Source organism: Mus musculus, chromosome 7, assembly GCF_000001635.26.
Source record: "Mus musculus strain C57BL/6J chromosome 7, GRCm38.p6 C57BL/6J".
NCBI lineage: Eukaryota > Metazoa > Chordata > Mammalia > Rodentia > Muridae > Mus > Mus musculus.
The window spans coordinates 92,261,551-92,286,606 of NC_000073.6; the positions used below are offsets into that span (position 1 = coordinate 92,261,551).

The 25,056-nt window shown below is 41.8% G+C and overlaps 1 protein-coding gene across 28 annotated transcripts in view; it reads left to right on the top strand.

Moving 5' to 3' along the window:
- Dlg2 (discs large MAGUK scaffold protein 2) overlaps positions 1–25,056 on the top strand; it is a 1,973,059-nt gene that overhangs the window by 1,785,363 nt on the left and 162,640 nt on the right. For all 28 annotated transcript variants that reach the window (XM_006507776.4, XM_006507769.4, XM_006507767.4 and 25 more), the window contains one exon: positions 24,941–25,055. In XM_006507776.4, the coding sequence (XP_006507839.1) occupies positions 24,941–25,055 (115 nt within the window). The remainder of the gene's footprint in view (positions 1–24,940; position 25,056) is intronic.

Below are 25,056 nucleotides of genomic sequence, written 5' to 3' on the forward strand. Positions count from 1 at the left end.
GCCAGAGTCTATGACTAAATCCAGATCCATTTTTTACTCATCCTCTCCTCTCTTCACCTATGAAATGAGGGCGACAGTTTCTCCACAGGGTTGTTATTCATAAAGACAGATCCTCATTGGCATGTGGATCTGGATGGATAAGATTGTCAGAGAATCCAAACCTATTGCTTGCTCAAGGAAAAGAGCCTGGTAGCTGGGAGAAGAATCTCCTGGATGAAAGACTTGGAAGTGTAGGGCAAAAAAGGAAAACCAAAATAATACACACACACACACACACACACACACACACACACACACAAGAAAATCAAAGGAGGCAGATTTGTGTGTGTATTTAGAGCAAATAAAGTATTAGGACTTTTGCATACTCTGCAATTTGGTATGTACTAAATTGAGTTAAGGATCTCTCCTCCTCCTCGTCCTCCTCCTCCCCTCACCCCTCCCCACCCCTCCCCACCCTCCCCACTCCTCCCCACTCCTCCCCTCCCTTCCCCTCCACTCCCCACCCCTCCCCTCCCCTCCCCTCTCCTCTCCTCTCCTCTCCCCTCTTCTCCTCTCCTCTCCTCCCCCTCTCCTCTCCTGCCCCTTTCCCTCTCTCTCCTTCCCTCCCCCTCTTTCTTTTCCTCTCTCTTCCTCCCTCCCTTCTTTCTCTCCTTCTCTAGGTCTTCTCCTTTTCCTTCCTCTGTCCTTTCCCCTTCTCTCTCCCTCTCAAAGACATATAAAACATAGAAATCTGGAGATGACTTTTTCTAAGTCACTTGTTAAGAGAAGCCATCAAGCAATACAGCACACTATAAGAAGGAAGATGGGTCACACTAGGCAAAGGTGAATTTCACAAATCTAATCTCATCTTTTGTTTCAGACTAGACAGTGCACTAAAAATAATTTAGCTTACAAAAATATCAAAGTCCAATGATATCATTACAACTACAAAATATACAGTTGCTACTAAGAATAACTTATTATCTCTGAAGAAGAAAACAGACTTCACCTTTGACCTCTTTGCAGACAGTTGAATATAATTAACATGATTATGGTCGGTTGTATCGATCATTTCTGGCGATATTTTTTTCTCCTTCCATGTCATTAGGAGATGAATATTAGAATGATATTTTGTTAAAATATTGAACAATGTATTTTGTTTAAAAAATGAGGTTTCAATGTGTTTGTTGACATTCTTAATAAAAAAATAGAAACAATAAAAATGTAATCTCTCTGTGGGACTGGCAAGATGGCATGCACACACAGGCACACATACATACATACACACTTCAAATTTTTTAAATGCAAATTTTCAAAACTGCCCAGTTGAAATTTTGTCGAGGACTTGGTATGAGCTGTCACTAATAGGAAAGCACTCTAAGATGAATGGTAATTAAGAGAGAGTACAGATGTTTTCTTAGTCACTGAGATTTAGGCTATTTCCTGAAAAGTGCTTTCCAGATGCCAGGTCTCACCTTCCTTTATCCATGCAGTCTAGCCTAGTGTGGTTATTGGCCTTACTTCACAGGGGTTAACTAACTTGTCCACGTCATACAACAGAGCTTCAGCTTTCTCCAGCAGGCATGTGTTCCTTCATATGTACATTCATGATCAGAATCTGAGTTTATGGCCCATGGGTAGCTATAGGTGTTCTCTTGGCCTGGTATTATTTTGTAGTGAGGAAAATGGAAGGAAAGATAAAGATGAGAGGAGGACACACAGAATCGTCAACTATTATGAATGGTGGTGAGCCTGAGCCAGAGTTTACTGATTAGACTCATGAAGCAGGTAAACAAGGGTAGGCACAGAGCAGAGCCCTGGGAAAGGGGAGCTTCAGTTTATGATGGAGTGTGGGAGCTTGGGGAAAATGTTAGTGGTAAAGGAGGGATTAGAACTTGTTCTCAGGCTGCCACTAACTACTGGGTATCAGCCTTTCATCTAGACAGTGCACCTCACTCATGCTTTCTCCCTTCATCCCTAATAATGGGGTGAATGAGGTAGGAGAATCAACCTAAGAGATTTCTTTATCAACTCACCCAATTGACTCTTCATGTCAGGTCATAAATGTAGGCTTTAAGACATCTTCATTGCAATTGTAGCAGCAGGAGAGCAGGAGAATAAGAGAAATCTCAGTGCAGGTGTTCCAACAAAGGGCTATGGGAATGCAGGTGAAAGAGCAAGGCTTGGCAACTGAGGCTTCCTGGTGTGCTGATTGAAGAAGAGGCTTGTGCACTGGGCCTGGAGGGTAAGTAGGATTGCAGAAGGCTCTCAGGAGGCAGCACGTGAGAGAGGCCCTGTAGAGAGACCTGGAGGTGTGAAAATGTAACTGTCACAGTTTTACCTGTTGATGAGGGTTAAGTGAGGACTCAGTGGTGGTGGAGGCTGGCTTTTTAGTCAAGCGACCTGGGCTTGGTGAGCTGACCATCACTAGCCGAGGTTGCCTTTGTGTACATCTGACCCTCTATTCGCACAGCAATATTTTGATTTACTAAAGGCTTCTAAAATACAACAAAATGTAGTTTTAATGGGATGCATTAGAAGATCAATGTGTTCCATTATGGAGTAGGGGAGGGGGAGGGGGAGAGAGAAAAAAAAACATTGATTTTCCTTGAAAAAAAATTGTTAACGTGCTTGAAGCAGAAGGATGAATAAATGTCTACTGGAAGGGATTCTAACCAATGGGACAAAGTGCCTATGTTCTCTACCATTCGTTCTCCTTGACTTTCTCATCAAGGAGAACAAGTAGACAGGAGAATGAATGCCAGGATCTGGAAGGAATGTTGATGACCTTGCTTCCTGTACTACCTATGGAAGCTAGAAGAGATGAAAGGAAGATGGACCAGGACCAATCTAGAAAATGATTGGCAGAAAGGCCCTGAGGCACAAAGAGAGTACTGGTTATCTACGGAGCTCCAACCAGGCCTGGCATTATAGTCCCCTAGAGTAATGTTCATTCAAGCAGATTGACCATTTTTTTCACAGTGATATTTCATTGGAATGGGATTTTGCTGGAAATGGATTTGGTGATGACTCTTAATGAGTGTCACCCTGCTGACTTGATCGGGGCTGTGTTCTGCCAGCCATCTGTTAGCATTGCACAGCGCCCTGAAGCATGTGCCATAAGTGAGTCCCTGTCCTGTGTGGTCTTGGCAGTTATGGTCAGAGGGGCAGAGTGCATTGTGACAGCCTCTTAGAATTCACGTTGCAACTATAGAATTTCTATGGAAATCCTCTGTTTTAGCACCTTTGATGACATGCCAGGGCTTGAATTAACACAAGTGCCCCAGATCAGTACCAAATCACTACATATCAAAGCCATGGAAATAAATACTTTATCAGGCTGAGTTACTCAATCCTTTAGGATCTGAATTTAAGGAATGAAGCTTTAACAATAATGGTAGTTGGCTAATAGGCCAGAGCATATGGGTACCGGGAGCTGTTTTGATATCTGCAATTGATTACAAACATCTTAAATTAATTTTTTCAGGAAATTGAACAATAAAAATCAAAGCTCTTAAGACCTTCCTGAGGATCTAAGTTACTGCTTCTTTAGCATTCACATGACTGTGTGCACATACCCATAAATTCCCAGAGTTACAGGGCAATTACTGCTGAGGTCTGGGCAGAGAAATGGGATTTAACCATCTGCTCTCAAAACATGTCCCAGCCAACCCAGAATATTCACTCTGACAAACCCTCCTACAACACCAGAGCTATGCTTTTTCTGAATAAACATATTTTGCCAGAAAGCCTGAAACAATATCTATCCCATAATGCTCATAGTCAGTACTGTCATTCCAATAACAAGCCAAGTGTACTGTCAGGTGTGTGGCTGTTATCTTCACTTCTTCCCATTTTTTCACTTTCTCCACCTACCCAGCAAACATGTATTGATCTGTCTAGATTTGGAAATGCAGTAATATGAAAGTAGGTGCTAGTATTCTAGTCCTCAGTGGCAAGGGACAGAGAAGTCACTACAGTACAGTTTGGTGGCAGGTGAGAGGGTGAAGAGAAGCACTGAGTAGATGACTGGAGGAAAAAAGAGAGCATCTACCCTATGTCAGGTCACCTTGGGATACAGGTTGCCATCCATCTCACATAGGCCTATCACAGAACATCTGTGTGGTTTTTGAGGCTTTTGTTGATGATGGTGGTGATGATGATGATGATGATGGTATTTTTTCTTTGTTTGTTTGTACAGGCCCAGCCTAGTCAGCCCCCAAGATCTCATATCTATATTCTTATCCCTAGGTGCTTACAAATTCTAGGACCAAAGTCTTGGACTATCATAAATGTGTTAGTTTCCAGCCTACCCTAACCTCATTCTCAAAGCCCTAAGGAAAGTCTACCACATATTCAATTATCAATTTCCACCCCTCCAGGAATTTTTAACACTCACTGCATCCAAGATCCTATGCTAGACATATTACAGGAGTAAGTAGAAAATGCCTCATTCCTTCCAGGGTGTGTCCTTTGGGACAATTACTGCCGAAATGCAAGTCAGGGCATGACGACTGTCAACACAGATTGTTTGGCAAATGTGTAGCAGAAACACCATGGCTTCACTGAGCCAGAAGAGTAAGAATGTATTAGGAGGAAGTGGTAGTTGTTCTGGGTCACAAAGATTGGTTCAGATGTCAAGACAAAAAAAAAAGCATCATTATAAGAGAAAAAAGAGAATAGCCACAAAGAAGTGTGAGTGTGAAAGCAGAGGCTGCTCTCTGCACATGTGGTCCACTGCACTGCTGTGAGGAGTGCTGACCACAGGACTAAAGATGGAGCTGAAAGCAGATCTCAGTAGCCTTCCGTGCCCAGCTAAGGATTGGGAATAACTCTCACATTCTAATTCTAATCTCATTACATGGCAGGGTCTACAGTGACTCCTTACTATAGCTGATGAACAGGCGATAATAAATAAAGCAGGCTCCACCATAAGAAATCCCATTCTGGTGGACAACCGGTCGTATTCATGGAATTCTGTCAGCCTGATGTATTTAGGAAATGTATTTATTATTTGATTCATTCGCTCATTCATTTGTTAATTGTTCTGCTTTGATTTTTTTTTTTTTTTAAGATAGAATGCTGTGTTGCCTGAGCTGCTCTTAAACTCACCACGTAGCTAAGGATGACATTGGGCTCCTGATTCTTCTGCCTTCACTTTCCAAATATTGAGAGGATAGCTGTGTGCTACCATGCCTGGGACATTCTCAAGTTTAATATTCATCAGACGAAAATACCTCAGCTTTTACCTCTGTGTGACTTATTTCCTTATTCTTGTATGCACATGTCCATTTTTTTAATCAACAATAAAATATATTTATTTATTTCTCCAGACAGCTTCCCAAAGAAATCCCACTTCTGATAGAAATGAAAAATGTGGTGAATAGCATATAGGGTTTTATGGGAGGAGCATGTCATGAATGACAACGAACATTCAACAATTCTCAAGGGTGCAAAAGTATAGTCTGATTAGATTTACAGATATGATATATTTCATTTAGGAACAAGAACAATTCATCAAAAGAGATGCCTAAAAGGAGGTGCATGTTGGCTAAGAGTATTAGCTGTGGAGTTGGGAAGGTAAGGAGGAGCATTGTCCCTGTCATTTGAAAGAGTCCATTTTTTACTGTGTCTTGTATTTGTAAGCATGACAAGACAAGAAGAGTTTACACATACTATTGGGCTTGCCCATTTTTTAGTTGTTGTCACATTTGTATATGATGTAGCCTACAAGGAATGTTAAATGTTAATGTTACATCCTGGTCTTCTGTTCATTGGTCAAACTCATGATTGAAGGAATATTAACCACTGCAATGCCGAGCCATCAACTTTTTTTTTTTTTTTTGTGCCAGCATCAGCTTCTAGTTCTTGGACTTGGGCCATATTTCTTCATGTTCTCATAGGTATCATGGATAAGAGCCTTTAAAAGGATTAAAAAGAAGCACATGATGAGTTCAGAAGAGTGGAGTGGTTATTGTGATACGAAACTAGGTCTGAATAATCATACCATAAAGAAACTCACAGACAGCATACTCAGATAGCACGTGGCTAAATTTCAACTGTAGGCAACCACTGTTCCTCTTAATCATATCGCTAAGTGAATAGTTTTCAGAGCTTAGTTCTTTCCTTTCCCAAAATAGTCAAACAATAGACAAACAAGTGCAGTGTGTTGCCAGATACACACCCTCCTACATTATCTGCAGTCCCTGCTTGGTAGTTCTAAGCTAAGGTACAGGTTTCAAACCAATCTTATACAGCACCATTTCTGAAAGCCTTTAGCATCTTCAGCTAAACTGCAATGATTCTGCATTTATATCAGGATCCAATTTCTCCCGTGCAATGAATTCAAATCTTGAGTAAAGCCAAATCTGGTTCAACACAAGTTGAATTTGATGCTAAATGGCAACTTCAGTTGGCTTATTTTTTGCTTTCTGAAAGGCGACTGACTTCATAGTTTCTTTCATAGGGCTTCCTCTGGCCATAGGTAGCCGATGTAATATTGGTATCTCTCAACCATATAGGGGTGAGTCCCTCAAATAATCAAATCCTTCAAGTATTTTTGGAAAGAAGATGTACACATCTCACTTTTAGATGCCCTTTATTTCAAACCAAGCATCATGAATTGTATTACCTAATGCATTCTCTCTCTAGTTAGCTATTTAATAAAATGAATTCAGTGTTCATACTTTCTGCTTTCTTTTTTTTTAACCTCTTCTTTATACATCGTTACTATTGTTAATAGCACCAGCTACTGATAATAAACCAAGTCTCTGAAAGAATTATCACAAGTAGTAAATTATCCTAAATGAGCTTGAAGGTCTCTGTCAGTCCTGACTTAAAAACAAAAAGCGTTGGGCATGTGGTGGTAAACCATTTGACTGACATGGGCAAGGCCCTAGGTGTGATTCCCCTGCATCTCCATAAAACAAATGAATGGATAACTAGACAAGTATGAAGAATTTATCCAACAATTTTCAGTTTAACAAGGAGGCCAGACCTCATTTGGCATCATTTTACTTGCCCTCGCAGTAAGCATGGGATTGTACTTGGCATCTTTTCCAGTTTAGAGAGGCTGAGCAGTTTGCCCCTATTTACCCTGGCAGCAAGCATGTGCCTCTGGTGAGCCTGCTAAGATTTCTTTTGGCCTCAAACTTGGTAGTCTTACTCAGTTCAATTATATTTTATAAGCACTGGGTGATATGTACCTAAACTAGGAGCTGAACATGCACAGTTGTTGCATAAGACTTGCTGCTTTCTTCCATGTATTTTCAGGCCAGAAAGGGAAAAAAGTAAAAGAAACATATAGATGTTTGTTGTTAAGTATCATCATGAATGTCTGTGAGGCATAGAGTATGATAAAGAAGGCATAGATAACTCTACCTGGGAGAGATTGGAAAAGATTTACTATCAACAGCAGTAGAGACCTCATAAGTCAAGAATAGAAAGGGGAGTCGACATAAAGGGTGGGTGCTGCACATGGCCTACCTATTTGTACATAAATGAGTACATTGGGTGTGTGCATGGCTGGCTGGCTGAATAAATGGATGAATGGTTGGTTTAAGATTTTTTTTTCAGACAGGTTGTACTATGGAGCCCAAGATGGCTTTGAACTTGTTATGTAGCCCCAGCTGGCTTCGAACGAAATCCTCATTATCTTGGGTCTGATTTTATAACTCTTCTAGGGTTAAGAGAGTCACTAAATGCTAGAGCTATCTACAGGTAGGAAAGGTAGGCTTCTGTCCACAGTGATCAAATGAATCTTGGCGGGGGGGGGGGGGGCTGGATCACATTTTAACTAAACATGGACTAGAAGAATGATATTCTTGATGGGGTTTACCACAGTTCCCTTGCTTCTGCCTCCCTAGTGCTGAGGTTACCCATTTTATGTGGTTCTTTAGATCAATCCCAGGATATTCACATGCTGAGACAACACGCTACCATTCAAGCTGTATCCTCGGCCACGTGACTTCTGGATTTGAACTTACTTAGCCTCATCTATTCTCTAGCTGAGTCAGCTCTTCCCTTTAGGTTTCATAGTCTTCAACTGTAAAAACTGTCTAATGCCATCTATTTCAGGAAGTAACAAGATCAAGTTCACAATGACTTCTCTATTAATACCTGTTGCTTCTTTGTATCACTACTCAGTACAGGCCACTGTTCAACATCCTAATCTTCACTACATCTTGCTGATGCTTCCTTCCTGCCCCACTTCTTGTCTTATCTTTTACCCCAATTGAGGGAAAGATTGTGTATGGCCACATTCTTTTATGAAAGGACCTTGCTTTCTACATTTTTTTTTAAATTTTCATATATTATAGAAGACAGGGTTGAGTTATTATTAGCAGAGATATAGAGAAGCCGAGCATGCAGAGTCTTTGCCTAAATATAGTTGCATCACTTTTACTGGTTGCGTTCCTGAGAAAAGTATATTCAGAAGGAGATTGGCAGATGTGCAATTTATTGTGGAATGATTCAGAATCAGTGTTTAGCAAAAGGGAATGGGACTGGGCAGAATCAAAATTGAGTGTTGATGTAATCTCAAGGAGCAATTCTAAGGAAAGGACCAGAAAGTTGGCCTGAGTTGGGATGAAGTAGAGAAAATCTCATCCCTCCCATGGTCACCTGCAGGTCACTACAGGAAGAAGGGAGCCATGGCAATGCAGCCCACAGAACCCAAGAGACGCTGAGGTCATTCAGTCTGGATGGGAGGACTGAAGCATGCATGAATCTAAAGCAGAGAAACTTTGTTTCTCTAAGTGATTATTCCATTTCAGGCCATGGATTTTGATTTGGATATTTGAAGTCCTCAAACCCAGAAGGGAAGGAGCAGTGTATAAGCATCCTACTACTGCTCTAATGAATTTTGCAAAACTGAACAGTCAAGGTGATACAAATGTCTTCTCTTTGACAGCTCTGGAGAGGAGATCAGGAGTTTGAAATTAGTTTCACTAGGCTGGAGTAGAGGTATCAATAGAGATTGCATTCCCTCAAGACTAAGGAGAGATCATTTCTCTGCCTGTCTTGGCTTCTGAGCCCTTCTGCACGTCCCTGCAAGTTCTTCCTCCCATTAACTCATGTCACGTTCCATTTGACTTCCCTATAAACCCATTTAACTACATTTAGAATCCAACTGTAATCTCACTACCTTAGAATCCTTAACATAATCTTACCTTTGAAATCCCTTTTGTGATATTAAGTAACTGTCTGTGGTTCTGGGATCAGGACACAGAAATTCTTGGAGGAGATTATTCAGAATACACATCGTTGAAGTCAAACCCTATCACATTGACACTAGCACTTGGGCAAGTTTATGTAGTCATCATGAGCTGTCTGTCTTTCTTCATGGCATCAAGATTACCAAGTAATAATTTATACTTCAATAGTCATTAAAGTCAGAACATACCTCCTCTGTCCTGGTCAAAGGAATCTAGAGCAAGAACACATTAAGATTCCTTCAAATCTTTTGATGCTTGCTTGTAATCCTACCTCTCAAAAGCTAAGGCAAGATGAAGAGTTTGAGGCTAGCCTGGGCTAGGTAGAAGATCTTGTATTAAACTAAGGGCTGAGCATATGAATTATCAGTGGAGCTGTTGTAACATGCACAAGGCCTTTGTTTCTATTACTAGCATATGAAACAGAATAATAACACAAGAAAGGTATAAGAGCTGGACATGAAATGATGGAGCACACATACTCTAAATCTAAAACCCAACTCCCAAAATATCCATGGGCCAAAGATCTTGCCAACTAATTTGTGCTTGTTCTTCCTATCTCATGCCTTTAATATTGCTCCAATATATAGCCATTTATCATCAGCATACCTATTATTTTCCCTCCATCTATTCCAACATCCTGAGTTACAAATGATGATGCTCTCCACTTGCATGATTTCAAGATTGCTCTCCTAACTGAGCCTTGGAATGTCTTAGCCACTCCCATTCTAGCAACAGAAACAAGTAGAACCTAGGAGAATCGAGAAGCTTTTGCGAAATGTTATCTTCACCACTGATCAGACCAGAGAGCAGAACTAGAAAACAAAATGCCCTTTGGAAAAATCCCTGGCGCCTCGGTGGGTTTTGATCAAACGGTATCTAAAGCGCATTTTAAAATCCACCACATTTCCTGAGTGTACAGGCTATTTCTTTAAATATCCCACTCAGTCCCACTTCCGTCCAGGCAGTGCTGTGCTTGGCCTCTAAATCCAAATGATTACCAGACCCAAGAGACTATCCAAATTGGATTTAATTTCATCATAATCTTCAGGAGCACACTGAGTTCAATTCATTATGGTGCTAAATAGAGATAAAGAGAGAAGTTTCCTCTCAGAAGCTCCTCCTTCTTTGTCTCCTCCTCCTCCTCCTCCCCCTCCTCCTCCTCCTCCTCCTCCTCCTCCTCCTCCTCCTCCCCCCCTTCCTTCCCTCCTCACTTATTTCTGCTCAGATTTTTACCTAAGTTGTTAATATGGGTGGATTTTTGTGGGTATTTTTAAAATTACTTATCTCTGTTAAAAGCTGGAAAGGTAGTTTTTTTTGGGGGGGTCACACCTGAGGCTCCCGTTTCTCTTTACCCTATGTCCACCAATATTACTACCATATAACTAGAGTACAGTATCAAACATACACAGTCCTCACAGACCTCCAAGAGGAAGCTTCACCTTGTTAATGGAGACAGTGGGTCTCTGGCAAGTGGTAGCAGACACTATAACCCCGTCAATGTTCCCAAATCTTCCCACTCATGCAGAGGTTCCAGTATCAAGTTTTTCACGCAGCTGAGAGCTCCTACTACCTCCATTTTATTTGGTAATTCAGAAGCCACAGTCCTCATTACAGGAGGCTGTTCTCCGTTTTCTCTCAGAGCTTGACATAGGGTTGTACAGTCACAGTATGACTCAGTCCCCCCTGCTCCATACTTCCTCTTGATGGAAGTAAAGTTCTGCTGTTCAGCGACTGTAGGGACATAAACCGTTGCCCCCACATGCTGTTCCTTCACTTTCATGTGTTTCCATCACCCCCGAGCCTAGTCCCCTTCTCCACTCACTGCTCCCTAAACTCCAGGTAAGTCCAGATGTCACCTCCTCTCTAGTGTCACCCCCTTTGTACCTTGTGGGTTCACATGGTTGCCTCTGATATGTGTTCTCTGTGCTGATGCGGTGCATTGTTTATATCTGAACCTTTTCTGTCCTGGGTTCAAGAAACGAAAAGCAAAAAACAAACCAGAAAAACAGTAAATTCTTTAAAGTCAGAAATTAAATAGTATAAGCCTTTTGTTCTGTTTCCAGAACATTTACAGGGGGTGAATAGAAGGATTCAAGGAGCAATTCTGTCTCTCTAGGAAGGGAGGAAAGTTCTAGGGAAACAAAGTGAGGCATTCAAAACACACAAATCCTAGTTATCTCCTCTTGAGGTCACCTGTATCTTTTACAGTTGTTGCCAAGCTTAATAAGATAGAATACATACTAATGGCATAGCATGGGTTCATTTTCTTACCAGGTAGACTGGTGACAGGGAACCACCAAGATTGAGTGGAATTAATTCTCAAATGTGCCTATTTATTTCGGTTCCCTTCTAAAAACTCCACCCATATTAATAAGTAAGGAATTTAAATAGGTAAAAATCTGAGCTCAAAAGCTATTTGGGTCAGTGCTACACACAAAAGATTTCAGGAAAACCTTGGGAGCTTCGGGAGCTAAACAGCACTTGGTTGTCTGGAAGGGGACCTAGCAGCGTCTACAGAAAGTAGCCAAAGTACATTCAAGAACATGAGGCTTATGAGAACGGCAGGACCCTGGAATTGAAGGCCTTGGCCATCTGAAGAAAGCAGAAAGTAGTGGCTAAAGATACAAAGATTCATTAGATGTCTTATAAGGATGTCTTTGGGAAAAACTGAAGCAGAGAGTCTGCACAAGGAACCTCACACATAGAGTAAAACACTGCACAGGGAACTAGGGTATGGTATGGTGGAAGCTGGGTAGTGAGTGAGTTACAAAATCACACAGCCCCACTGCCATTTCATCCTTCTTCTTTTTCATAACTCAACAACTAGACTTTGACTCTGCAGTAAATGCTATTGAGAGATGCTAGAGAAAACAACCCAAACATACAGCAGAGACCTCCATAGGTAGGCTTGTGCAGATGTGCATGTCTCCAGCATCTGAACATGGGACAAGGGACTTGGAACAAGTCTAACCTCTGATCCTTCTCCAGGCACACAAGGATGTCAGTTCATATTTCAGAGAGTCATTCATTCTCCTTCTTGTCTTTTGCTATTTCTTTCCTCTCCTGCTCCCTCTCCCCTCCCCCATCTCTCTCTCTCTCTCTCTCTCTCTCTCTCTCTCTCTCTCTCTCTCTCTCTCTCTCTCTCTCTCTCTCCCCCCCCTCCCTCCCTCCCTCCCTCCCTTCCCCCTCCCTCCCTCTCCCAGAGACTGGAGAACTTCGGTCTTCATATGTAATGACCAAGCACTTGACCATTAAACTATAATCCCAGCCCAAGCACCTCATTTATAATTTGGTTATATAAGCCAGGGATCACCGGACATCTGAGGACACCCTTCTAACAAAACAGAAGCCAAAAGAATTCTGAGAAACCAAAGACAATGCAGGGAGTTAAGGGAAGCTCCTTGGAAGCACTATGCATAAAGAGATTCATGAAGTGGGGGCTGGCCCTCTTCCATGGGCACTGTGGGGAAAGAAAGAGCTCCGGAACCTTTAAGTTCAGGCTATGCCTAGACCATCACTTCCGAGGGGAAGAAAGAGCCCTTTAGCCTGCTAATAGCTGTGATCACAGCAGGCAGCCCTTGCACCTTCAGTAGCAAATGGAAGAGTTTTGAACCAGAAGTAACTGAGAGAGCTTGAGCCATCAGTATCTGGGGGTAGGGTGGAAAGAGTCAGCAGGAAAAAGGAAGGTGGTAAGTGAGGAGAGGAAGTGTGGACGGAATACAGTGAACTCTCTGAAGGGCCCAGATGCAAATTGGTTTTTGTTTGTTTGTTTTTATTAGATTTTTTTCTTTATATACATTTCAAATGCTAACCTGAAAGTCCCCTATACCCTTCCCCTGCCCTGCTCCCCTACCCACCCACTCCCACTTGTTGGCCCTGGCATTCCCTGTACTGGGGCGTGTTGATGAGGAGAAGGGAATTCCCTGTACTGGGGCGTATTGATGAGGAGAAGTTATGCTTCACTTGAAGACAAGACGAGCAGGAGAAATCATCCCCCACTCCACTCTCTTTTCTGGTCTTTTAAACAAGGCATCTGTAAAATAAAGAGAGATGATTTGTGTTCCAAAGGAGATAAGACAGGGGATAGAGCTAAAAGCTCAAAATGGGAAATTTAACAATTTGGGAAATAAGTACGAAAGTTTTGTTGAAAATTGGCTTTTGAGCCAGGTGTTTGGCGGTGCATGCCTTTGATCCTGATGCTTGGGAGGCAGAGATATCTAAGATCAGGGCTAGCCTGGCCTATAGAGTGAGTTCCAGGACAGCCTGTGGTATACAGAGAAACACTGTCTCAGAAAAAAGAAAGGAAATTGGTCCTTGTCTGAACGAGTTCTTTTTACGTTATCATTTTTCCTGTTGAATAAAAAACTGAGACCTTCTATGTCTAGCTACAGTTCCCTATTGAGCAGAGCAGGGGAGGTGAAATGGGTTTGCTTGGTTTCGTTTGGTTGTATTTGTTGTTGTTGTATTTGTGGTTCTAGTAATGTATTCTAAACCAGGGTGATCATTGACAGACTGTATTAAAAAGAGGGGTTTGTGTGTTGATCTATAGACTCCAACTTACTAGTGGCTTAAATATGGTGCCTCTGGGGTAGGACGCACAGCACCATGCACTAAAAGTCCTACAGACACTTTCCCATCCCAGACTAAAGGGAACGAATCGTTAGTAAGAAGACAACTCAACAAACATAAGCTGGGACTGAGCTAAAGTGGCCTCTAGAGTTGAGCTTCAGTCATCTTGCATCTACTGAATTTTTAGCATTCCATTGGAGAAACTGCAAATAATTGACATGGGCTCTGAGTCAGCTCTCTGATCCTCACCCCCATGGTTCAGACTGGCTCCAATTATAGGATCTCCTCCTACACCTGCAGAGGCTGCTTGCTTGAGATTCCTTTTTCAATTATTAATTAAGAGGAAAGATACTTTTACCTGACTCAGTTCTACAGGGTTCAGTTCCCCCTAGCGTGTTTTTATTTGCTTGTAAATAAGAGTAAACTTAAACGCCTACTTACTTTTATTATTCCCTCATCCCCGCCCCCCCCCCCCCATGGACCTAGAGGATAGAATAATTGGTGTCTGTTTTATTCATCCCTACCTATCGTTGCAGGACAACTTGTCCTTAAGTACAGAGAAATAAATCTCTTGTTTCCTAATTTCTTCAGTTGCTAAGGCAGCATCCCTCATACTTCCTGCCATTGTAATTATGAAAGCCTGAGACAAGACCCCTGCATCATACTGATGCTGTCCCCTTAAACTGATGGGTTTTGATGTGTTGTTTTATTTGTTCTAGGTAATCTTCTTTGCTCCCTCCAAATGACATCTCCTTTCTATTCTCAGTCATTTAGCCAAACTCCAAGCCTAAATGAACATAGGGCCCCTGGATTGTCTCTTTATATGTCACCTTGAAGATAATAAGTAATTTTGATAGTTGGAAAATTTTTGTTTGCTGAACACTATGAAGGAAAAGCATCCATTGTGTTGAAAGGAAGGGAGGGAGGGAAGGAGGGAGGGAGGGAGGGAGGGAGGGAGGGAGGGAAAGAAAGAAAGAAAAAAGAAAGAGAGGGAGAGGGAGGAGAGGGAGAGGGAGAGAGGAGAGGAAAGAGGAGAGAAGAGAAGAACATACCACCATAGCTTGATGCAATATCTGAGGAAGGCCATTGAAGACAAGTTGGCTGGCAGAGATGGGAAGCTATTTTTGCTAAGTCATAGATAAAGTATGTATCTTGGTATCTTGGGAGGGATCCTTTGGTGGTTTGAATGAGAATGGCCACCATAGGCTTATTGAATACTTGACTCAATTGATGAACCTGTTTGGGAACAATTAGAAGATGTGGCCTTGTTGGAGGAAGTATGCAAAGGATGCAAAGACTCAGATTTCCAGTACTCTACCTGCTTCATGTTTTGATCAAGTTATGGCCATTCGGCTGCTCTATCACTCTGTCATCAAAACTGTAAGCCCCAAATAAACACTTCTCTATAAGTTGTCTTGCTCATGGTGTTTTATCACAGCAACTAATTAAGTGAAAGTAACTAATACAGAAGTGAACTAGGAAAATCAAGACCAGTATCTGAGGGAATGAAATGGGACAGGGAAACAATAAAAATATTCAGTAGGGAGGGAGTTAGGGGCCCTCTGGCTCTGCTGTGATTAAACATTCTAAATAGGGCTGAGAAGATGAGTAACACTAACACAACACACACACACACACACACACACACACACACACACACACACACACACACAAGATGGGGGATGCAATGGAAAATTCCATGTCTCTTTTTCAACTCAGAATCTGGTTGGCAGCCTGAAGGGTAAAGTAAGTTGAGGGTTGAAGTAAGAGGTTAGAAAACTCTTTATGCAGAAAAGGCCACCTGGGAAGATCTCCACTCAAAGATCTGCCAGTGGCCATAGGTCAGCTCTCTTGACAGCAGGCAGGAATTCAAGTGTACTGCTAAGGGAGCCATCAGAGAAAAGTAATTCATCAACACAGCATCCCTCCAGGCATTGGTTCTTGTAAAGTGTCTTGCATGCAAAGCTCTAACAGTATCTCTCCAGCCTAACATAATGTGGCTGGTCCCCTTCTGTGCCTAGCAGGCTTTGTAGTCCCAGGGCAACTAAAGAAATAGGTGGTTAAAGGGAGGCTGTTGGATATGTTCTGAGCTCCAAGTAAATAAAATGAATTTTATGTCATATAAAAGGGTTTTGGCAATGCATTACTTCTTGAATGTGAAGTACAACCGGTGTTGTGGTATAGAGAGAGGGACAGTGGGAAGGGGGAGAGAGGGAAAAGAGCACACAGTGATACATGACTTTGAGATATTTTTCTAGTCTAAATCATTCATTATCATATATTGATTCCAAGATTCACATTCATGTCTGTGCAAAAACACATTTCAGTTATGGTATCAGAATGAGCCTTTGTTCACTTGTTCAAAACTGCATGATCAATAGCTGGTGCCTTTAAAAAAAATCAATACTGCCTAGAACTGTGAAGATGAAGTACAGCCTTTCGGGTATGCAGAACGGCAGTGTGTAGGAGCAACAGTGCTTTCTTCCTTTCCCAAATGAGGAAACAGTATCTCTAAGCAGATGGGAGATTTTCCTACCCTCTCAGAGCCAGGACTCCAGAAACTCTGCCTCCAGGGGACAGCTTTGAAATTCTAGTTTCTCTCTGCACACTGTAAATAACCAGCGGCATCTTGCCAAAAGCAATCTACAGATTCAATGCAATCCCCATTAAAATTCCAACTCAATTCTTCAACGAATTAGAAGGAGCAATTTGCAAATTCATCTGGAATAACAAAAAACCTAGGATAGCAAAAACTCTTCTCAAGGATAAAAGAACCTCTGGTGGAATCACCATGCCTGACCTAAAGCTTTACTACAGAGCAATTGTGATAAAAACTGCATGGTACTGGTATAGAGACAGACAAGTGGACCAATGGAATAGAATTGAAGACCCAGAAATGAACCCACACACCTATGGTCACTTGATCTTCGACAAGGGAGCCAAAACCATCCAGTGGAAGAAAGACAGCATTTTCAACAATTGGTGCTGGCACAACTGGTTGTTATCATGTAGAAGAATGCGAATCGATCCATACTTATCTCCTTGTACTAAGGTCAAATCTAAGTGGATCAAGGAACTTCACATAAAACCAGAGACACTGAAACTTATAGAGGAGAAAGTGGGGAAAAGCCTTGAAGATATGGGCACAGGGGAAAAATTCCTGAACAGAACAGCAATGGCTTGTGCTGTAAGATCGAGAATTGACAAATGGGACCTAATGAAACTCCAAAGTTTCTGCAAGGCAAAAGACACTGTCTATAAGACAAAAAGACCACCAACAGACTGGGAAAGGATCTTTACCTATCCTAAATCAGATAGGGGACTAATATCCAACATATATAAAGAACTCAAGAAGGTGGACCTCAGAAAATCAAATAACCCCCTTAAAAAATGGGGCTCAGAACTGAACAAAGAATTCTCACCTGAGGAATACCGAATGGCAGAGAAGCACCTGAAAAAATGTTCAACATCCTTAATCATCAGGGAAATGCAAATCAAAACAACCCTGAGATTCCACCTCACACCAGTGAGAATGGCTAAGATCAAAAATTCAGGTGACAGCAGATGCTGGCGAGGATGTGGAGAAAGAGGAACACTCCTCCATTGTTGGTGGGATTGCAGGCTTGTACAACCACTCTGGAAATCAGTCTGGCGGTTCCTCAGAAAATTGGACATAGTACTACCGGAGGATCCAGCAATACCTCTCCTGGGCATATATCCAGAAGAAGCCCCAACTGGTAAGAAGGACACATGCTCCACTATGTTCATAGCAGCCTTATTTATAATAGCCAGAAACTGGAAAGAACCCAGATGCCCCTCAACAGAGGAATGGATACAGAAAATGTGGTACATCTACACAATGGAGTACTACTCAGCTATTAAAAAGAATGAATTTATGAAATTCCTAACCAAATGGATGGACCTGGAGAGCATCATCCTGAGTGAGGTAACACAATCACAAAGGAACTCACACAATATGTACTCACTGATAAGTGGATACTAGCCCAAAACCTAGGATACCCACGATATAAGATACAATTTCCTAAACACATGAAACTCAAGAAAAATGAAGACTGAAGTGTGGACACTATGCCCCTCCTTAGAAGTGGGAACAAAACACCCATGGAAGGAGTTACAGAAACAAAGTATGGAGCTGAGATGAAAGGATGGACCATGTAGAGACTGCCATATCCAGGGATCCACCCCATAATCAGCTTCCAAATGCTGACACCATTGCATACACTAGCAAGATTTTACTGAAAGGACCCAGATGTAGCTGTCTCTTGTGAGACTATGCCGGGGCCTAGCAAACACAGAAGTGGATGCTCACAGTCAGCTAATGGATGGATCACAGGGCTCCCAATGGAGGAGCTAGAGAAAGTACCCAAGGAGCTAAAGGGATCTTCAACCCTATAGGTGGAACAACATTATGAACTAACCAGTACCCCTGAGCTCTTGACTCTAGCTGCATATGTATCAAAAGATGGCCTAGTCGGCCATCACTGGAAAGAGAGGCCCATTGGACACGCAGACTTTGTGTGCCCCGGTACAGGGGAACGCCAGGGCCAAAGGGGGGGAGTGGGTGGGTAGGGGAGTGGGGGTGGGTGGGTAAGGGGGACTTTTGGTATAGCATTGGAAATGTAAATGAGCTAAATACCTAATAAAAAATGGAAAAAAAAAAAAATAAATAACCAGCGGCTTTTCATAGAGATTGTACTTGCCCCAGTTTGTCTGCAGTAGCTTACAGCTGACTGTGTGAGCTTATTCCAGGCAGAGGAGAGCTTACCCAGGAGTAGCTACCATCTAAAAACCTCTCCTTACTCCTTGCATAGAACAGAAGAGCTTAAATGGCAGGTGCTCTTCTGCAATCCACAGGAAAATGAGAATAAGAAGCAGTGACTTTGGTACCCTAGCAGTTAGCATTCTATGTGGCCTCTTATCACTGCTGAAGATACATTGAGAAATAAGTGAAAGGAAAATGCCCCAACAACAAAGGAAAGTACCTGTGGAGCAGTAATCTGAGATTGTGCTTAGAAGTGACATGTTAGTGCTCCACCCTTCCTGAACATCATTCCTGGTCTTGGTTACAATGGCAGGCATGCGTGTAAACAATACTGTGACCTCAGTGGACTGCACATCACTGGCATTTACCCCATTCCCACCAGGTGAAGCATTAAAGCTCAGATCCTTTAGTTTAGCTACCACCAAGAGATTCTCACAGGTCTGTCTGTGTGAAACCCTTAGGCACATCTCAGGGGGCTGGGGGGGGGGGGGCGGCGGCTGTTCAAAGTAGCTTTATGTAGTACTAGAATGGATAACTCAGCAGGAAAGTAGTCTCTGTGGCTTGGATGTACCGAGTCTACTATGCAGCTCAGTGGCTTTATCTGTTCCTCTCTGAGTGGTGTCCATATTTAGAATAAACAGGAAAAAAAAATGCTACTGTCAACCCCAGTGCCACTAAAGATTGGATATGCGTCTGTCCTGACCCACCCCGGGAATAACAGTTAAGCTGTTTCGCATCAAATTTCGTTTTGATTCTCTAAACCAGTTTGAAACGTAAACCTCAAAATGTACAGGTGAATTAACGGAGTCTTAATAATCGCCAAGGTCTTCTTGTTAGTAAAAGGCATGATTAATCCCAAAACCGGGTTCCCTCTCCTAGAGTTCTACTCTGCTCTGCTCTCTGTTTCTTCTAGTAGCTGAGAGCTGTTAAGACTGCTACACGAAGTCAAGACTGTGAAGGAATGTGCTGCCCCGCCCCCCAGCTCACTTGGGGGTGCTCATTCCTTGTGCCAAGGTTCTTTCCTTCTCTCAGATTCAAAGCACACAGGCTCGAATCATGGATGCAAGCATCTGGGCACCATTAGACGCTGGTAGATTAAACAGAATACTCCTTTTTAGCCTGGGTTTTCTTGTTCAACCTTGACAAATTGCAAAGGAAATCAGAGCCCAGCAGAGCCCCCTCTCACTGAGGCGTGTGTGCTGCGCAGACCTCTCACCTCTCCTCCTGAGTGTCTGTCAGCACTGAGAGAATCCTGACAGATGACGCCACTAATATAACAGAAAATGGCAGCAGAACTGGAATTGAACAGTACCATTCTGAGCTCCAGGTAACTATGGATCTTGTAGGAGGATCTTGTGGGTCATTTAACTTTTATCAAGAAGGGACCAAACATTCCAAACTGTGGTTGCCTTTTGCTTATTCCTGTTTGGCCTGGCAGGTGTACTTTACAATAGGGAAGGAGAGGCTAAATCAGAGGGTTTTAGACATAAACTTGTTTGCATACTATTTGATATTTGTGAGTAATGTGAGGTTATGCACATGCAGAGGCAAGCGGATTTCTGAGTTCGAGGCCAGCCTGGTCTACAAAGTGAGTTCCAGGACAGCCAGGGCTACACAGAGAAACCCTGTCTCAAAAAAACAAACAGACAAACAAAAAACAAAAACAAAAAAAAACCAAAAAAACAAAAACAAAAAAAAAAACAAAAGAAAGAAAGAAAAAGAAAAAGAAAAAAGAAAAAAAAAGAACAAGAAATGACAGTCATTACCAAGAGCCAATTGTTCTGATCCACAAGCTCTCTGGAAACCTTCCCAATATATCTTAAGATAGGCACCATCATTGTGGCCATTTTGCTTATAAGAAAATTGAGCCAAGAATGGATAAGAACTTACCTAACAATACATAGCTGGTACATGGTTGGGCCAAGAAGTTGATAACCATCTATATATCCCAAATCTTAAGCATTCTGATATCATTAACCCTCATGTCAAAATTGAAAAAAAAAAATCTGAACTGCCAAATGAGTGATTACAATTGATTTACTAATTTCTTAAATGCTTAGTGGATTTTTATATGGCACATACACTAAGCACATTTCCTACAGGACACACTTTTCTGTAAAAAGGAGTTTAGCAAAATTCTGGTCGTTACTTCTCTTCAGTCAATACTGGTTGATCTGACGGCAGCAGCGTGCTCAGGGGCACTCACTTTGAACCCTGAAGCCTCCCAGTCACTGTATCTGCTCTAGGAGCAAACCTTCCCTTCCGATGGATACCCCCCTTGCTTGTCGCTGCCTCCACTGCTGATCTTATCCACTTCATCTGGAACTCCATAGGCTTGCTCATGTAATTTAATTTGTTTTTCGCTGGCATACAAAATAATGGATTTCATTATGGCACTTCCTTCATGGTTGTTACTGTGTCTTGTTTATGGTTTCTTCTTGCTCCTCCCTCACCATCTGGTCTCCTTCCTCCCTCTCTATAGTTTCTCCTTTGCTTTCATGTACCGTTGGCGTTAGAAGTCTCAGAATATAAGGGGGTGGGGGTAGACAGCAAAGGTACCTGGGCTTCCCATGCACAGGGCACAAAGTTCGCTGAAGTCAGTGTTTCCTGACTCCCCTCTGAACACTTCACTTAGCAGTTACTTTTCAGTGCCCTCTTGCTAGTTTCAAAGGCACAAGAAGTATGAAATGATTTATGGTTTTAGCATTCACGGGATGCCCTTTGCAAGCAAGGCAGTGCAGGATAGAGTGTTGCTTCCTTACTGTGGAGTCCTACCTTAGCATTATCATACTTAACATCCTTGTAATCTCACATTCTTTCTGTAAGCAAATCCATTCAGGTTCTGGCGTGCTCTAAGATATATGGTGTAAAGATTAGTATGTTTTTAAAATCTCAGTTGAATGTTCAGAGGTTTGAAATCAAGAGCGTTACGAATTTGTCTGAAAAATACCCCAAAGGAGAGAACAGAGGCAGGAGGGAAGCAGTTAAGGGAAGAAATTGGTTTGATAAGAGTGGGTTTATTAGCTGTTTGTGGTTTAGCTTGGTGAGTGGACATTCAATACCTTTTGATAAGACATCAAGATTGGCATCTCACAGTCTACATAAATGTAGACTAAAGCATTTCTAACTATAAGCTTGGTTCATCTCTATGAATTTGAAAACATGCAACCTCCCCCACCCTCATCCCATGTGTATCTGTAAACTCATTGTTTGTGAATTCGATAAATTATGTGAGCCTCTGTCTTCACTTTCCAAAGGTAAAAGAGAAGTACCTTTGAATACAAGTTGTATGATTGAGCTGAGAGTCAAAATGCTAAGGCAGGGATGAGAGAGATGCTAGATAAGGCAAAGGCACTAAAAGTTAGGAGCTACAGAGAACTTAAGCACTGTATGTAAAGGAAGGCATCCAGCAAAAGAATATGGCAGAAAGTATTCGGAGTATCTAATGAGCCATAAAGCAATGCAAATGAGCTTTATTATTAAGGCAAGTATCCTGTCATAATACATGCTGTAGTAGTGTGATCCTAATGAGAACCTTTAAGAGAGGCTATTGATGTTCTTAATTGTGTGTAGGTTAAGTGTCACAACTGTTTTCAGTGCATGGTATTAGTGAGTTGAAGAGAGCCTGGAGAGCAATAAAAACAGCAAAGCGCTTTGGCAGTGGTGCTAAGTTAACAAAAAATGTCTGAACCTTCAACAATTGCTTTTGGAAATGGAGATAAACATATGCCACCTTCGTTCTCTGGCAAAGAATGTTAAGAATTGGCAATTTCTTTACAACTACTTGATAACCAGGTTTATCTAATGATTTGGCTCATTCCTTATTCACTGATCAGTCACTTAGAAAAGGTGTTCTGCACCTCTTCTTAACCCCCTCTGTACTATCAGATTGCATGTCATAAATATGGAATTCCCCCATGAGACATAGGCTTGTCCTAAGAAGCTCAGCCTAGTGGAATAGGGTAACCACACAAGTAATTGCAAGGTGCTGTGAGAGAGCATCTAATGAGCAATGGGGTAATAGAGTCAGTGCTGTGATTGGTAGATGCAGTGCTGTGATTGGTAGAGGCGGTGTTGTAATAAAGGCAGTAATGTAGCTCACTGGAGAGACAGGGTAAAGCGCTGATTATAGATGCTTTTTCAACTTTCAAGTCTTTCTGGTTGTGAAGCAGAGAATCCTATGTCTCCATGAGGCTGAGTGACATCCTGGGCTGATACTTAAGCTTCAGAGAGTTGTCATATGACATGGGTCAGAGGAAGCTGGAAAGTCCCACTGTGTCATCAAACAAATCAGTGGGTGTTTTTGTTGTTGCTGCTGCTGTTTTGTTTTGTTTGCTTGTTTGTTTGTTTTTCTCTACAATGTGGAAACACATGCCTATAATTCTAGCACCCAGAAGGCTGAAATAGGAGAAACTCAAGTTCAAGGCAGACTGTGCTATGTATACACAGCAAGTCCCATGGCAGCCTAAATTATATAACAAGATCTATTTTTAAAACGGAAAAACAAAGTGCTCATGGGGACTGTTTAACTGTTATGTAAACTATTGACCAGTGCTTTTGATTGTGGTGCCATCTTAATTTATTCTATAACATGCACACATACAATAAGGCATTATTCACTACATCATGAGGAGCAGCACAGGCCTAAAACCTAAAGACATGGGGCTAATTAAATAAACAAGTATAAATGTAGAATGTGATTTAGGAAAATCATGTTTCTATATGTGGGAGAGAGTAGCTAGCCATCCATGTTATACTATTAAAAAAGGAGAAAAAAACGTGAGCAGAACCCATAGATTGAATGCATGTGTGTGTGATCATGCGCTCACACACCTTCCCACAGCATTCTCAGCATGCACGGTGCTCTTCCGATAAGCTCTGGGAAGAACATCTATGAGAAAGGAAGCTGAGGCCTTTCCAGCTCTCGTGTGTGTTTCTGTAATTGAGGTTTTTGGGCTTCATTTTACAACCTAGAAAAAAAGATGCCCAGAAAGCCCAGTGGGCACTGGGTGCAGAGTGGTCCATTACAAATGCCAATTGGTCCTTCTAGAGAGCAAAGAAATACAGCTAGCTCAGATGGGTTAAATCTGCTGACAACATCACCCCAGTGCTCTTAAGTTTTCCCTTGGAATGAAATGTAGTGTTTCAGAGTAAAGTCAGTAGATTTTAGATGAACTTATGATTAAGTCTATATCTTGCTTTCTTAACCATCTAAAGCTGAATTATTAACATGAAGTCTGCCAAATCTTGGTAATTCCAGAATGTACTTCAGCACCACAAATAACTAAACCAACTATTATGTGCCTTTTAAATCTTCAGGGTACAGACCTTTAGGCTTTCCATTCTGAACGTAGTATTCTGTTATCTCTTGCCAAGACTTTTAGAGACAGCCATCTCATAGTTATCGATACATGCTACATGATCTGAAATTAAAGTCAGCTTCATAGAACTTCTTAATTATACAGCATTTGAAACATAAGGCTGGAGAGATGGCCCAGCACTTAAGATCACTTGCTGAATTTCCAGAAAACCACAGTGTGTACTCATAAACAGCCACACATACACACATATACACATAAGTAAAAATAAAATAAACCCTTTATAAAAATAATTCGAAACACTCTCTAGGTAAATAACTTTTATATTAGTTATCTTTGTTTTCATGAAAAGTTGTAAATTGAATTGAAAATCAAATTATTTTTAAACTTGCTAGTGAACAATTTGAGCAGTGACACACACTGTTAATGCAGGCACTGGGAAGCAGAGGCCAGCCTTGTCTACACAGCAAGTTTTAGATTAGCTCGGGCTACATTAAAGGTCTCTTTCTGTATGTCTGTCACTCTCTTTCTGTCTAACTCTCTTTCTCATCTCTTTCTCTCTGCCTCTCTCTGTGTCTCTCTGCCTCTTTCTGTTTCTCTCATTCTGTCTTTCTCTCTTCTCTCTCTGTCTTCCCCTCTCTCTCTTTCCCTCTGTCTCTGTCTCTCTGTCTCTCTCTCTCTGTCTCTCTCTCTCTCTCTCTCTCTCTCACACACACACACACAGACACATACTCGAGTAGAAATGGAACTGAAAAAAATCTGTTGAAATTAATAGATTGTTTCCATTTCAATATCCTAGTTATAATGATATGCTATAGTTTTGAGAAACAATAAACAGGGTAAGGGTTGTATGGAATCTTAAACATCTCACAAGTTAGGAATGTCATGCATCCTTTTCTTCCTGTGAATATGTGAGTAAAAGGCACTAGCAAGCAGACCTACTATTCTGAAGTTGAGCATCTGCCTGGTACTTTTTAAGGAACTAACAATAACAGTGATTAGTAGCCTTGTCTATACAGCATGTGTTACTCAGAAGACACAGAAACAAACTTAACCATTTTTTTCCTCATTCCCAGATTACGCTCGATTTGAGGCCAAAATCCATGACCTACGAGAGCAGATGATGAACCACAGCATGAGCTCCGGGTCCGGGTCCCTTCGAACCAATCAGAAACGCTCCCTGTATGTCAGG